The sequence below is a fragment of the Eulemur rufifrons genome, chromosome 5, assembly GCF_041146395.1.
Source record: "Eulemur rufifrons isolate Redbay chromosome 5, OSU_ERuf_1, whole genome shotgun sequence".
Taxonomy (NCBI): domain Eukaryota; kingdom Metazoa; phylum Chordata; class Mammalia; order Primates; family Lemuridae; genus Eulemur; species Eulemur rufifrons.
The window spans coordinates 24,653,480-24,669,791 of NC_090987.1; the positions used below are offsets into that span (position 1 = coordinate 24,653,480).

At 35.7% G+C, this 16,312-nt stretch overlaps 1 protein-coding gene across 1 annotated transcript; it reads left to right on the top strand.

The window, feature by feature from the left end:
* The first annotated feature begins 4,807 nt into the window (after positions 1–4,807).
* SYT4 (synaptotagmin 4) lies at positions 4,808–14,919 on the top strand. The gene is made up of 4 exons (XM_069468038.1): positions 4,808–5,050; positions 8,058–8,872; positions 10,620–10,740; positions 12,156–14,919. Exons 1-4 carry the CDS (start codon positions 5,017–5,019, stop codon positions 12,461–12,463), a joined length of 1,278 nt encoding a protein of 425 aa, XP_069324139.1. The 5' UTR covers positions 4,808–5,016; the 3' UTR covers positions 12,464–14,919.
* The last annotated feature ends 1,393 nt before the right edge of the window (positions 14,920–16,312 follow it).

The following is a 16,312-nucleotide window of genomic DNA, read 5'->3' on the forward strand; positions in this document are numbered from 1 at the left end:
TATTTTATGTTAGAATGTATATTATCCAGTGATTTATTGGACATTAATCCTTGTTAATTGTTACTAGTGTTTCTTTATACTTTGAAAATAAATATTATCAAATAATTAACCATTTGCTAAATCTTCATTATTTAACATGGAAAATTTAGTATACTTCTACTGTTCCTATACTTCCCAGTCCTAATTTTTTAGTGTTAGTGGAAGGCTGAAAGAGGGATAGATTGAAAAAGAGGAGGGGGGAGCTAGCAAGAAATTCCTTCAAGATAAACTGAAAGAGGAAAAGCTTCTAGAATGGTTTTAGGTCAAATTCTTGTTGAGATACCAAGATCAAAGAATTAGAGAAGTTGATTCAAAGACTGTATCTTAAAGGCAGGCCTGAAATGTAAAAATAAAATGAAGCCAAATGTTGTGGGAAAAAAATGGTGCAGAGAAGATCAGAAACAAATGAGAAACTTGTGGAATATCAGGGGTTAGCATTAGTGAAGGTCTTTGGTTTATCTTTTTGGGAATTGTTGGTATATAGATCAAGGATGTGTCAAGCTGGCTTAAAAGATTTCTCTAGAGATAGTGTTAGAGCCGGTTCCCCTCAGCCCCAGGAACAGAGAGGTAGAGTCACCGAGCTACAAAAGGCAAAGGAGTTTATTGGCTAGCTCGAGCTAGGGTCCAAGTCCCAGAGCGCCAACACGGTGGCCTCTCCAGGAACCAGGACCCCGCCCTGGGGTAAAGGTTAAGCTTTTATACTTTTCTGTATGTTAGTTTTCACATGACACGTTAGTCTGCACACGACACACTAGTCTGCACACGACATACTGGTCTGCACTCCATCCCCCTTTAGTTTATTTGTTCTTTTAGAAGTAGCTGATCGCGTTGGCTCCTGATTGGTTGACTCTAAGCTTCGGGCTTTTCCCGCCGGCGCCAGTTGTAGTTAATGTCATTTAGGGGAAGAGGAGGGTCTCTGACGGGGGAGGAGGGGCTGTTGTTGTATACCTTCTAGTTTTTGGTTACCAGCGATACTGGGAACACACGCCCTGCACAAGCCATTCATGCGCTGATCATGTTTTGCGCTTCTTATCTACTTAGTTGGTTGGAGGGCCCCTGGACTTTCCAGCCCTTTTTCAGGAAGTAACTTGCGGTTACCTCCCCGAGGCCTTGTTTTCCTTTACTTTAGTGAAGCCTGCCATGGCTCCACTTACGCTAAGCACGAAGCCAGCAAGCCATATATACAGAAGCAGAACTAGGCTGTTAGCTTTTCACATCCAGGAAGCCTAGCCTATCATGGAGTTACCCTTGCTCTTATATCTGTTTTTCATTCTGATTAACTATATTTATCAAACAACTAAAAGCAAGCACAGTCACAGAAGCGAATAGCATCAGCTAGAATCAAAGAGAGCACACATTTTCCTACTATCAATTCCTGTTCTTCAATAGTGTTAGAAGAATGTAAATCAGAAGACATCCATGAGTGCTGGTAAGTCAGAAACTTCATAGCATAAGTGAAACTTCAACTGATTCTTAAAGGAGAAAAAAGTTGTAGATAAATATAGAGAATGGAAGAAAGCAAAATATGTAAGAATCATAATGAATCCATGTGCATGAAGTAAGGGTCAATAAGAACAGATGGAAGGGGCTAGGCATGATGGCTGTGGAATTGTGCTGACCAGGCTTTGTAGAAAGTACTGGGCAAAAGAAATATTGTTGTAATTATGATCTAATGAGTTTCTTTTTTTCCAATTCTAGAGGAAGAGTTGTCAATTTTTCCTGTAGTCTGTAAACTCCACGAAGGCAAAGGTCTTTTTTTTTTTTTTTCATCTTGACCAATATAAATCCCTCAGTTAGCAAAAAACTGGGAATAGTACATGTTTAATACATATGTGTTGAAAGAAAGAAGAAAGGAAAGAAGATTCTAAACTTTTTTTTTTTTGGTTTGGAATCATAGTCATTCCCAAGCCATTGAAAGCACATAATAAATGCTGAATATGTTGAAAACAAACAAATGTAGAAATGTGCACGGTGAAGGGATTTCTGCAACACCAACTGGGAAAGCATTTGTCTTGCAGGATTTCGGCTTGGGTGTGTTTGTAATATAAACCTATTCCATTAGCATTAGAGCCAGCATTTTTAATAGAATGATATGGAACATTAAAACGATTATCCATTTTCCATTATCAGATATTTCAATCTACTCCACCTACATACCGGTAAAATGCTTTTGTATTACTAATCTGGGCATTACTAAAGATTACTGAACATCATTTTAACATTTTCAAAACCGATTGAAACTTTTTATTTAACAGAAAGTTCTAAATATATTCACTGATAATATTTTTTAAGAAGGAAATGGAAAAATATAGACTAAATTATACAATCAATAAACTATATAAACTTTATTAAATCAAACTATATAATAAATTAAATAAAATAAAATAAATGAATAACATAGAATAAAAGCAATCATATGATGAGTTATCAATAGCATTTAAATTCAACTGGATTTCTTCAAATTAAATTCTAGGGTTCTGTTGTTTCTCGAAGTATATACAGACATTAAAAAAAAAAAAAAGTAGGGTAAAAGTTGAACCACTTTAACAGCGAAAGAATCATTCTGAAGTAAACACTGCCGCCTGTACAGAACAGTCTGTGTTTGCCAAAGCAGGAACTTGTTTGAGGCTGTGTGTTTTGGGTGGTGAAAAAGTGGTTACCTAGCAACAACTCCTCCCAGGTCTCCCCGCAAGAGCTGGTATTGTGCGCGTCAGTGAATTGATTATTTGTTTGATGGATCCCAAAAGAACAATGCAATAATGTGGTAGGGCGTGAATCTCAATCATAGGGAACTTACAGTTTTGTTTCTTTTTCTTTTCAGTGTGGGGTCTGCTGCCCACTCCTCATCTGGTGCTGCTGGAAGCTTGTCTAAAGAGACTGGATTATAACTAAAATGTTATTAACCAAATGAAAATGAGGGAAACTTCAGACATTTTAATTAATAACATTTCTTTTCAGTTTGCTTATAAAACAAGCAATGAAATAGTTACATCCACAATAGCATTAGCTCTGGGCAAGAGATAATCTTATCATAATGTGTCCTCAGAAATGAGACAACAGAGGATGGGGTGGGGTTCTGTAGAAATAGAGTTTAAACAATCTAGACAGGCTATAGATGATAGCATTTTACCATCTGAAGGTAAAATTGATGAGACACTAATTTATATAGACCATACACTTATGTTTACAACAAATGAGTTTAACCATATGTTAGCAATAACTTAGCCAGAAAGCGTACACTTTAGTACACATCACACCATATATTTCTTCTACCTGTGATATGCATCACAAATAAATGCCACTGTCTCATTAATCTAATGGATGTTTATTCCTAGGAACAATCCCACCAGGTGAATGCACAAGTGACTAAACAGGTAATCTGAATAAAGTGGAACGATAAGGATACAACCCCAGACCCTGACAGTAAAAACAAATTAAATACAGTAAACTAGTTTGTGTGTTTTCATAGCATGAAGATATAAAGTTTTAAAAAAATCTGTTAGCAGAACGCTAAAATGTCAAGTATGTGGAAGCACGTAGAAAGGGAAAGAAAAGAGACTGGTTTATATAATAAAATTTTCCATGATGCAAAGGACTGAAGCCAGTTTCTCCCCAGACACAACCCTGACGCCGAGGGCGGCTGCTTGCCAGTGTGCAGGAACCTGTCACTTGTACAGTAGCTTTCTGAGGCTTACTCAGTGTCCCTTCCTCCCCCATCCCAGCACACACTGAATGTCATTTGTTTATTGAGCTCCAAAGCAAAGGAATTCTTTGAAGAGCAATAATTGACAGTTGGAGTTACAGACTGAGTTCTTTCTTTTGGAAAATTGCTAAACATTTGTTTTAAAAAGGTATCACTCTTCAGATTCAAATTAATCAGAATCAGACAACATATTTTCCCCAGTTCCTTTTCCCCAGGAATGTCATTAGTTCAGAGAAATATATGTTTTCCTTTGAAAATAACCAATAGTAATCGATGTTATTTTAGATTTTGGTATGATTGTTGTGACTATTTTGCACAAGCCTATTAGAAGCCAGGGCTTTTAACCATAAATGTCAACCCAGAAGCAGTCTCATTATATGCAAAAGTCATAACTGAGAGTGAGGTCTGAATACAGAAGGGATTATTCCCATCTGTTCCTAAGTGCTTTAACTGGTCAAATGTCAAATACTAAAGGGAAGAAAGCTGACAGATCAGGAAGGTGCAACAGCATCAGCATTAGTCTATTAGTTTAGACTAATAATTTATTGGAACATAAGGGATTATAGTGGAAAAACTACCTTATTTCAAATGGATCAATTTGCAGAAGATTTTTCTAATCATAAGTATCACGTGTCTAATATGTCAAAGAAAAATTTAGAGAGCAAGAAAATACATTCTTGCATTTTGCAACTGGTCACTTGATGCAGAAATTTCTCCTCTGTAAATCAGACCACTCTGATAACTCAGAGACACATTTTTATTCATCTAGGTGATCAGGAGATTTTCTATTAGACACTGACAGGGATCAGTCGTGGGGCTCATCTCCGTGTGCCTCTGCGACCCCACAGAATAGCAAAGCTAATCTCTAGTAGCCTAATAGTTAAAATAATTGATGAGCATGTGTTGAATCCTCAAGAGAGGGGAGAGGAAGCAAGAAGGAGGGAGGAAAGGAGAGGGTTGAAGGGAGGAGGCGAGGGGAGGCAGGTGCTGATTTCAGCCCTGTAGCGTCAGGATTGCGTCAATTCGGGTTTCAGCCACGTCTGGAGTCTCGGAGACGAGCTTCTCAGAAGAGCCAAAACAGGAACAGGGGTGGCAAATCACCGTGCGAGGGCGAGTGGACCTCCCTCTTTGCCTCCTCCCTGTTCCAGGCGCTGGTCCCCTGGGCTCTGCGCTGTTGTTTTCAGCGCTCTGAAAGCCGGCGCTTCAGACCCGGGCAAGTGAATCAAGCCAGGCAGTTTTCCGTTCAGCACCTCGGACAGAACACGCAGTAAAAAATGGCTCCGATCGCTAACAGCCGGGAAGAATTTGGTAAGCAAGTTACTCAACTTAGGGCTGCGGTGGTTTCTTGAATATTCCGGGGTGGGCTGTACTTTTTTTTTTTTATCCCCTAACCCCGCTGGATGTTGAATATAGATTTCCTAGGTAGTTAATTTGAAAGGAAAATGAGAACAGCAAACGCGATCGTGGCTTATTTCTGCGGTTTTGGGTGTTTTTTGGGGGAAGGCATGTTTTTTGTTTTTTCCTCCCTTTTCTGGGTATCTTTCTCCTTAAAATTGTCTTCTGTTAGTGAGAGTTCACCTTCAAGAAGTTCCTAAATGTTCAGGTAGCTCTGTAAATTACAGCATATGCTAAGTAAAGGAAAAGGGGTCTGTCCCTTACATGTTGGTTTCATTTATTTTGTAGGTGATTCTTGTTTGTAGGTAAAGCTGTATGTTATTAGGAAAAGCCAAATACATCAATGATTACGTAGGGATTTCATCTTGGTACCAAATAACTTGTATGTTGGAGGACTGGGATGTATATTTTATTACAGACTGTACCATATGGATGTTTTTCTCTGCTATGTTTTTCTCGTATTCTTGAAATATGTTACTAGTGAAAGACACAGAATTATATGGTAGTAGAGTTAAAGGGACTTTCAGAAAGACTGGCTCAGCCCATTTCATTTCACTGGTGAGGTACCCGAAGCCCAGAGAGATGAGGGGAGTGTTGCAGGTTGCACAATTAGCTACAAACTGCTGGAGACTTGAATTAGAGCTCTAATTTCCCAAGTCAGTTTCCCTTTATTGTACCAAATTTTTGGCACCATGGCTATTTTTCTCTGTTTCAGTAAACCAAGTGTACTTTGTAGAATAAGCAATATTTTTAGGTCCCACCATATTCCAAAGGCAAGAGATCAGAATTTTACTTACTTTGCTAGTATTTTTTAACTCATGGAATTTTATGGAAGTTTGTGAGTAGGGATGATATCTATAGGTATGTAGTAATTGTTATTAAACTGATTAACATGACTGCAATCTTTGCTCTCAAGAGCTTAAGATTCTATCCGTAGAAAATGTATAGAAAGTAGGTGTCTTTCCATGTTACATTGAGTGTTTTGCCATTTGACATACATATTAAATAGAGACAGTTTGTGACATTATATTCATATATGAGTTTTATTCAAAGCCTTCTATTTGAGTTATTGGGATTATGCTGTGGTATTGATTCCCAATTCTTGATTTGAAATCTGAAAATTTCTAATACTGAGGCATTTTTAGAGACTATACTAGTGAAAATATGTTCTAGCATGGGCTATCAGTCTATTTAGAAAACAATCATTTTCTACTGCTTTTATTGTTCTTACATTGGCTGAAGAACTGCCTCAGTTCATGACTTTGCTTTTGCTCCCTGGCCTTGGATTATTAGAGTCCAGGAGTGGGGTACGTTTTTTTCCACAAAGACCTGAATAGAAGAAAAAACTGAAAAGCTGATACTAAGTTTAGCTGATTATCTTTAGCTCTTGCCTCACATAGCATTCACTGTATTTTTTTCTATTTGGGAAATTCAAAGGTTTATTTCATCTTTACTTGATTCAGTTTCTTTACATCAATAAACTACAGAATTTTTTATTGCTATCATTTTGTTTGCTTTTTTATCTTCTTAGATATTTCTCTTATTTCTCTTTCCTTAATCTTTATTCTTTGAGTTCAATTTTGTGAAGATGAAGTAGATAGGCAGAAGATTTGGGGGGATGGGGAAGGAAAGTAACAAAAGATTGATCTTCTTGGGGTAATTTAGAAAAGTCTTAACCCTTTCTGGACTGGGATTTTTTAACTTTATTATTCACTATTTAGAATCAAAGATGTATTAGAAGGTAATTAAATGTACATAATATTATGTTAGTTATATTCACTTTGGTTATATTAAATATTGACTCAATTGATGCACTATGTCCAGATGTAGCAATCCTTCTTTTACTTATACAGTTTAATAATCATTTTTTCAAGAAATATGCTTACATATGAGATATGATAAGCCTCATGCATAATCAGTGTTACCTTATATCAGTAATTTAATGTGCCCTCATTCAAGGAAATAATGCCAATTTCAATTTGATTATCATGTTCCGTGTGGAATGTGCTAGGAAAAACATCAGTTATAGATAAAATTGAACTCTAAATTATCTATACTCACTGTTCTCATTTAATGTTAAGGAAAGATGATTCCCTTATAACCATTGTTCTATTTTTATCATATTTAAGTGTAATTGATTTGTACTTTGGATAATTCAGTGTTTTATTGAGGAATTTTGGTTTTGCATACAAGGTAGTGTTATAAGTTATATAATGTTAGTATCCTGTTGCTCTTTTTTGTTTTTTTTCCCCTAATGTATGTATTTTACCACTGTTCTGTAATTGGGATAAAATTCTTAATGAGTTTGTGGCAATGGCAGATAATGTTCCATCATTTCTTTTTTTTTAAATAGATGTATGGGGTATAATATTCCATAATTTCTTAAAATTGCATGAAACACTGAGTCACTAGATTTTTGCTTCTAGAATCCTGGGTACATAAAGAACTACTAAGACTACAGAAACACTTACTATTTGAAGAATGTGCATTTAGTGTCCCATAGTCAGTAAGAATTGATGCTTCTGGAAAGCCTCAAAATGTCAATAAAAATATGAAATTAGTACTGACCCATCATGTTGCAGTTGACTCATGTTATCTGAGAAAACAAAGATAGGTCAGGGTCATTAAGCACTTTCCCATATCTGACCCAAACCTAGTTTCATCTTTCATTTTATTTGTGAAAAACTACTGAAATGAAAGAGTTTCTATCATACATGTATTTCTTCTCTGTGTTACACAGGGGATGTTTTTATACCTGAAGTTATTATGAAATATATACATAACTCATACCCAGAATAGTTGGAAAGTAATTCAATCTGTCCAACCTAAAGCAATTGCCATTTCTATTATGCTTTTCAAATAGGCTCATAGCTCCAACTCTGCTCCTTTAATGTATGCTGTTGGTCATTTGATTTTTCAGATGAAATCCCCACAGTTGTGGGGATCTTCAGTGCATTTGGCCTGGTCTTCACAGTCTCTCTCTTTGCATGGATCTGCTGTCAGAGAAAATCATCTAAGTCTAACAAGACTCCTCCTTACAAGTTTGTGCATGTGCTTAAGGGAGTTGATATTTACCCTGAAAACCTAAATAGCAAAAAGAAGTTTGGAGCAGATGACAAAAATGAAGTAAAGAATAAATCAGCTATGCCAAAGAATTCATTGCATCTAGATCTTGAGAAGAGAGATCTCAATGGCAATTTTCCCAAAACCAACCTCAAAGCTGGCAGCCCTTCTGATCTGGAGAATGTGACCCAAAAGCTCTTTTTAGAAGGAGAAAAAGAATCAGTTTCTCCTGATAGCTTAAAGTCCAGCACTTCCCTTACTTCAGAAGAGAAACAAGAGAAGCTGGGAACCCTCTTCTTTTCCTTAGAGTACAACTTCGAGAAAAAAGCATTTGTGGTAAATATCAAGGAAGCCTGTGGCTTGCCAGCCATGGATGAGCAGTCGATGACCTCCGACCCATACATCAAAATGACAATCCTCCCGGAGAAGAAGCATAAAGTGAAAACCAGAGTGCTGAGAAAGACCTTGGATCCAGCTTTTGATGAGACCTTTACATTTTATGGGATCCCCTACACCCAGATCCAAGAATTGGCCTTGCACTTCACAATCTTGAGTTTTGACAGGTTTTCAAGAGATGATATCATTGGGGAAGTCCTTATTCCTCTCTCAGGAATTGAATTATCTGATGGAAAAATGTTAATGAACAGAGAGATCATCAAGAGAAATGTTAGGGTAATTCATTTTGAGTGCTTAAAGTATTTATAAACAATCTTTTATGTAGCTTTTTTGTATCGAGGGGATTTTCATTAAAAGGATAAGCTTGTAGATATCATCCTCACCATGTTTAATTATTATTAATTATAATCAAATGGAGAGCAAGGGAATAGAGCAGATGAAAGAAAATTTAACCCACAACTGATACTGAAAATATTTTTATGATATAAAATAGGCATTCTTTATAGGTAGATATTTAAATAATACAATGTTAATTTCTATCATAAGTATTTTGACAAAGACTGCTACTTTAAAATACAGGCAAATATTTATTATTCATAAGCAAGTTAACAAAGAGGTTTCAAGGTCAGCATAATTGAATTTGAAATTTAAAATTAAATCAATTCTTCCTGAGGATTTGGAAATTGAATTGACTTTCCATGGAATGGCTTTTCAAGGAGGAGGCACCATATCATATTCAATTATAAATGTCTATCTCTAAGTTGTATAACAGGAAGTGAGTTACTCTGCCTGCATAGTTATACCACTCTGGTAGTTCTGAGTTTATTAGAAAATGGTAAGGTATCAATTAAACAAATTTAATCTTATTTCCACTTTAAATATGAAACTCAGTTGATTCTAACAGTGGTACTTCAGAATAACTTGTGTCTACAATGGTATAATTTATAGAATACAATAAACATATTAATTTATGTTTTAAAAATCATAGTGTTTCAGAGCTGAAAATAACTTTAGAGCTCATTTTGACCAGTTCCTTTCCTTCTATTGAAATTAATGAAAGTCAAGGTATAGAAACATTACATGGCTTGGTTTGAGACACACGGCTTATTTAGTGGCACAGTGAAGGTAAAGATCTGTCTCCTACTCTTATTCTCCTTGAAGTACTTATTCATACAGCTACCCTATGTCAGCTTTTGTATAAATACATTGCAGTTTTAATTCTGCCACTGTCATAATTCTTAGTTATAACCAAGCCCTAAGTTAACATTTTGTTACTTTCAGTTAAAACTTCTTTTAATTCTTGGTCATCTTACCTAGTGTCTTTAAAGTACAAATCAAATTTAAGTAGCGTGCAAAGAAGGACCCCATGACACTGTTTAAAAACAATGTATTAAAAAATCAGTCAATTCTCTCTAATACTTCAATTCATTCTTTGGCTTAAACAGAGACTTGCAGGTATTAGAGAGGTGGAGAACTTTAACTCTTTCATCCCTCTGGGCCAGGATAGTGGTGGAGGTCAGATTAAATCTCATTTGATCTGAATTCAAATTCCAATAATGTCAGTGCCAAAGAATTTGAAATCAAATCACACTTGAACTGAGTCATTTGACTCTATACAGATTCATTCAAAGAATTAAGTCATTTTTATAACTATTAATAACTTTGAACAGTAGATATATCATTAAAAAGCAAAAGCCAAACATACTCCCACGTAGGGTATAATTTAAATAACCTAAACCTTTCTAAGTAATGGGTGTGGCCAACTCAAAGCAAACGTTAACATTATGTAGTACCTATAAAGACCACAAGATGGCAGGCAGTTGTTTTTAGGCAGTGACGGTGCAGCACAAAAGCTTTTCGTTACTCTTTGGTTCCTTACTTAGCATGTTAAAATAAAAATGAGCAGGAACATTACATTTAAACGACAATGCTATTATATCGCTTTAAAAACTTCGATGAAAGTACAAACTTCAAAACTAAAAGAAATACTAAAAATACTTATACCGCATTTCTCTTTCTTTAGAAGTCTTCAGGACGGGGTGAGTTACTGATCTCTCTCTGCTATCAGTCCACCACAAATACCCTCACTGTGGTTGTCTTAAAAGCGCGACACCTGCCTAAATCTGATGTGTCTGGACTTTCAGGTAAGAATGTTTCTGAAATGGTCAGGCTCAGTGTACAGCGGTTAGTAGATTGAGCAAATTAGTTAGCAACTAATACTGGCCTATGATTTTGTCTTACTCTTTACTCACAATCACAAGTGATGTGACTGTTTCAATGGATCCCAATTATTGGAATAACAATGTGAGCCAAGTCCATCAGTACGAAGAAGAAATCTACGTAGTTCTAAGGTCTGAGCCAAAGGTAGGACATGGTAGATGTCTGATTGATTAGGGTTGAAGCAGAAAGCAGTGATAAATGCAAAGATGAGAGGTCATTGCCAAAATTACAGACATAGGAATAAAATGAAGGCTCAGGAAAAGAGGTTTTAATTAAACAAAATTTAAAATTTATTTTATTTTAAATAAGCTCTCCTACCCTTACTCTTTTATTAGTTTTTGTGACCATCTAATTCTTTATGTATCTGCTTTAAGAATTAGTTTCTTGTTTTGTGACTAATTTACAAAAATGAAACAAAACAAAGCAAAATACCAAATTATTGTTGTATAGCATGATGAGAAAGAACATGATCTATGGGTTAAAATTATCTGAGTTCAGTTCCTAACCTTTCCATTTCTTAGCATAGTATTAATGGGCATGTTTCTTAAACGGTACAAACTGAACATACTAATGCTTACCCTTGAGGGGCATTGTGAAGACTGGAAATACATACATACTTCCTTAAATATCCATCTAGTGCTGTCATCATCATGATAGAAGTTGAAAACATGGTTTAAGTTTAAGATTAAGGTTTAGATTAGAAAGCTGAAATTAACTCATATGCTCAACCAGAGAAAGGCAAAAATAATTGTGATAAGGTAGCATGATCTTAAAATCCACTCACTAGGGGTGACACAGAGAAGATCAACATTGGGAAACAAAAGTTAATCCAGCAGGTGATTAAAGAACTAGAGAAAAGTTAAAACAAAACAAAAAAATATATCATTGTGGCGTTAAGATCTCCATTTAACAGAAAAAGGAGTCCAAAGTCAGAGAGCTAAAGAGACTTACTCAGAGTCATACAACTCAGTAAGTTTAGATATTGTTTAATACTTTTTTTTCCTTCTATTCAATTCCCTGGACTGAGTTATAAGGAATCAGAATGCTTCCATAGAACATTCTACTTTCTCCTTTTTTATGTTACCTCCTTTTCCTGCCATTAGAATTCCTTTTGTATTCTCTGATTTAGAACTGCTTTCACTTATATAACATACGCTTCTTTTTTTTCCATTTTGTTGACAAGAGAGAGCCAGGCTTTACCCATTTTCCCTTCATTCTGACTCATTTTTATTGTAACGGTATCTTACTGAAATGATATGATCTCTAAAGACACCACTATCTTGAGATCAGCTCTCCACCCTGTTTCTGTAGTTGTAATGCCTGTTATGTGCCATTGCAGATCCCTACGTCAAAGTGAACCTGTACCATGCCAAAAAGAGAATCTCCAAGAAGAAAACTCATGTGAAGAAATGCACCCCCAATGCAGTGTTCAATGAGCTGTTTGTCTTTGATATTCCTTGTGAGGGTCTTGAAGAAATAAGTGTTGAATTTCTGGTTTTGGATTCTGAAAGGGGGTCCCGAAATGAGGTGATTGGGCGGTTGGTCCTGGGTGCAGCAGCAGAAGGAACCGGTGGAGAACACTGGAAAGAGATCTGTGACTACCCCAGGAGACAAATTGCCAAGTGGCATATGCTCTGTGACGGGTAACATCCTAGCCATGAATTGGAACTTAAGGATTTTTACTAGGCAAGGAGAAATTTTCTTTCTTTCTATACTGGATTGCAAGCTTGTGACAGCAAGCTATCTTTTTTTGTTGTTGTTAAGAAATGGATTGAATTAGTAGACCAGAAAGGAACTGTAAATGTGTATCATGATAATTTCCCCCTTTATTAGAGGGTTGGATAAATTTTCATAAGATATTCAATTTCCCCTGCAGGTTACCAGTGATACAAATAGGAATAGTCAAGCATTTTATGAATACTGCACCTGAATCCCAAATTATAAATGTGACAATTACATCGGAACATGTCACAGTAAACTCATGTGATTGTTATGATTTAAAAATGAAAAGCATGCCTTCTCTTATGAAAATTCATCCGTTTTTCTTCAGGTTGGGGAAATCGATTTTTCTTTCAATCCAAAGATATTAAAGAAATGTTCTCTAGTTTGTTTTTAGTAATTATGTCATGTGTAAATGATTGTCCTGCATATAAAAGTATCTGGTCATTTCTCTTTGGTTTGTAATATTTGATACAATTTCATCATAAGAGGAATAACTTAGGTGCATTTTAAAAGGACAGTGAACAAGCTGAAAAATTATTTTATCAAAGGGCTGAGTTGAAAACACTGTGGCTGAAATATGATTTTTCTCCCCCCTAAGGTTACGTGTGAGTCAAAATATTGTAAAATATAATCTCACATAAGAACCATGGCCTTGAATTATTCACTGCCTGTCACAAGCCTCAGTGTGGCCTAAGAAACCCCTATTTACCTTCATGAAATTGTCGAATTAGCTAGCGGATAAAGAAACTTCATCTAGAAATCCAGTTAGAAGTGCAGTTTTCTTGTAGGAATTGTGTACAGTGTGCAAATGTACTTTCACGGCCCTCCTTTGTACCCAGAGTGGGCATGGCCACCTAAGTCTTTATTTAACTTATTCTCTCCCAGAAAAGACTAAGCTACTATTTGAAAAGAAAAAGAAAAGACTGTGAACTTTTTATACCTTATCACATAGAAAGTGTTACTTAACCCAACAAACTAAGAAGACTAAAAAATAGTTAGAGCAAGTCTAATATAATTTACATATGTTCACACAAAATATACTTAGGCTGTCAAATTAGCACAACACAGAATGTGTTTCACTATCTTTTCGAGGCTAATTTGTCTTGAGCTGTTGTCTGTAGAACAGTTTACAGACTTGTGTCTTGTACCATTTTTCAGTACCAGGGTTCTGAAATTCATTCAAAAATGATTAGAGTATAGCAGCACCCTGTGATTATTTGGAAAGAATTACCTTGAGGATATTGTCAGTATATTTGAGTTTTTAGAGAAGTATGAGTGGAACTTGGGTGTGGTTGAATTATTAAATATGCAAGTTAGAAATAAAGTCTACTGAAAAATTTATCTTTTGAGTCAGATTTTGTGTCAGTACTTTAGCAGTTTTTGAGAATGTGTTTGATATCACAGTGTTTGTAAATTCTATGAAAATGCATTTTCCAAACAACTTAAACATGCTTTTTATGACTATGCCTAATGTAAAGACAATGTATTACATTCTGTATGTACAAAGATTGAAAATCAACCTCTTTCGTGTGCTTTAAGATGATTTTGAGATTTAAAAAGAATATTCCCCAATCATTGTCTTCATTCCACTGCAAAGTCGCCTCAGAGCATCTTGGTCCACTCAGCATCTCTGTGAAAGCAACCTGAAGCGAACTGTAGTCAGTGTGTAGTTGGGGAAGTCAAACGGCCTTTTTCTGTATGTACTTTTCATATCATGGGCCATGGAATATAATAGATTTTGGAGCTATGAAAAGTTATGAGGAGTCAATTTTAAGTATTCTTTTGCAGCAGCCAGAAGTTAATGATGGTAGCAGCTAAAGCGTAGTGGTTGGAAGAGGGTGATCTTTTTTTTTTTTTTTTTTTTAAAGTGGAACAACAAAACCAACAACAAATACTTTTAAAATTACAACGAATAATTTGTAAATAGTTTTTAGCTTTTAAAATTTAAAGTGTTTTTGAGTGTGAAAAGTTGAGTAAAACTATTTGCAACTGGTTTTAAGAAAATAAAGAAAATAAAACAAGAAAGGAATTGAAACAGCCAGGGAGATATGTGCTCTCATCATTTCTGAAAATTGTACTGTTTTATAATGTATTACAATATCAATGTGAATATCTTGAATTCTGTTACTAATCCTGCACTGTATTAAACATGTAAATTAATTGTTTGTCTGATTAGCCAACCTAGCCACCCTAAGGGGAGGTATACATGTTTGAAGACCTGTGTAACTTGGTAACTGACTTGTTCTGATGTTGTAACTCAATAGAAGTGATTTGGAAGGAAGCATGGTGTACGAGATGGTGTCTGTTCGTTTGTGCCAGCTCTGTATGATGTTTGTAAGACCATGTTTGTATTACATAAATAAATCGCTGCTTTTGCCCAACCCATTTCAACTCACACTTTCTGCCAGTGGACTCTGTAATACGGCTTCTCTTATTGCTATCTGAGTTTTCAAGTTTCCCTAACACACCTCCTGGCATACATTAGGGACATGAGTGGCTGAGCACCAAGATCTCCCATACAATTTATTTTATTTTGTTTAATCTTCATAACAATCATTCGAGGCAGGGGTCATTATCCCTATAGTACAGAAGCTAAACCTGAGGCTCTAGGAGTTTAGGCAATTGATACAAGCCTGCATCAATAGTAAGCAAGAGGACTTCGTGGTATACCCAACTCTTCCCTCTGCACCACACCTCTCCTCCAAGGGGTCTTATCAATTGGCTCTGCTGGATTCTTAGAGACTCAACCCCACACTCTTTAGTTCTTTCTAAATTGTATTCACTTTTCCATATTTTATTTACTTTTTATCCACTATTTTCAATCACCATCCTTCATTTACTCTTCCATTTTTTTCTTTTATTATCTTATTTCTCACTTGAATCTCTTTCATTACTTATTTTATGTCCCTGCCTTTTATTTTCTTTTTAATTTTTTCTCACATCCTTGTACTAGATAGATTTTAGTTAATAAAATGGTATCTAAACAGAAGTCTTGTATCTTCTTGAAAGAGAAGGACAAAATGGGACTTCTGCAACATTCTCATTAGACACCAGCTAAGGTGAATGATAGCAGTGGGATCCGCCACCTAGAGGCTCAGGAATTTTTTATAGCTCCACTCTGTACAGAACTATTCTATGGTGATCATTGGAAAAATGGTCTTTTAAATGGAATGCAACTAAAATTTGTTGCCATTATATTTTTGTTTCAACTCAAATTAATTTTATTGAGTATGTTAGAGTTAGTCATTACATTTAAGCATGCAAATACATTTTAAGAATGCCGGCTTGCCAAAAGCAACCAGAAACATTGAGGAGATTTTTCAAGGGAATTAATGATTAGGAAAATACTAACTGAAACCACAATAAGATTCACTGTGCACCTATTACAGTAGCAGAAACTAAAAATTCTGAACATGCCAAGTGCTGGCAAAAATGTGGAGGAATTGGACCTCTACTGCTGGTAGAAATGTAAAATGTCCAACTGCTTTGGAAAACAGGTTGTCACTTTTTAAAAGAATATTTAAACATATACCTCCCACATGCCCCAGTCATTGCACTCCTAGGTATTTACCCAAGAGCAATGTAAGCATATGTTTACACAAGACTTGCTCATGAATTTTGTTAGCAGCTTTGTTTGTAATAGGCAAACTGGAATCAACCCAGATGTTCATCAACAGGTCAATGGATAAGTAAATTGTGGTACAGCCGCACAGTGGAGTTGTACTCAATGATAAAAGTGAATCACCCCTTGATATGTGTAGCAACACATATGAC

Bases quoted from the DNA above. Each gene is read 5' to 3' on its own strand.
- SYT4 (XM_069468038.1), top strand. From the start codon at position 5,017: ATGGCTCCGATCGCTAACAGCCGGGAAGAATTTG. The intron at 5,051-8,057 runs GTAAGCAAGTTA...TTGATTTTTCAG, and splicing joins TAACAGCCGGGAAGAATTTG to ATGAAATCCCCACAGTTGTG. The intron at 8,873-10,619 runs GTAATTCATTTT...CTCTTTCTTTAG, and splicing joins TCATCAAGAGAAATGTTAGG to AAGTCTTCAGGACGGGGTGA.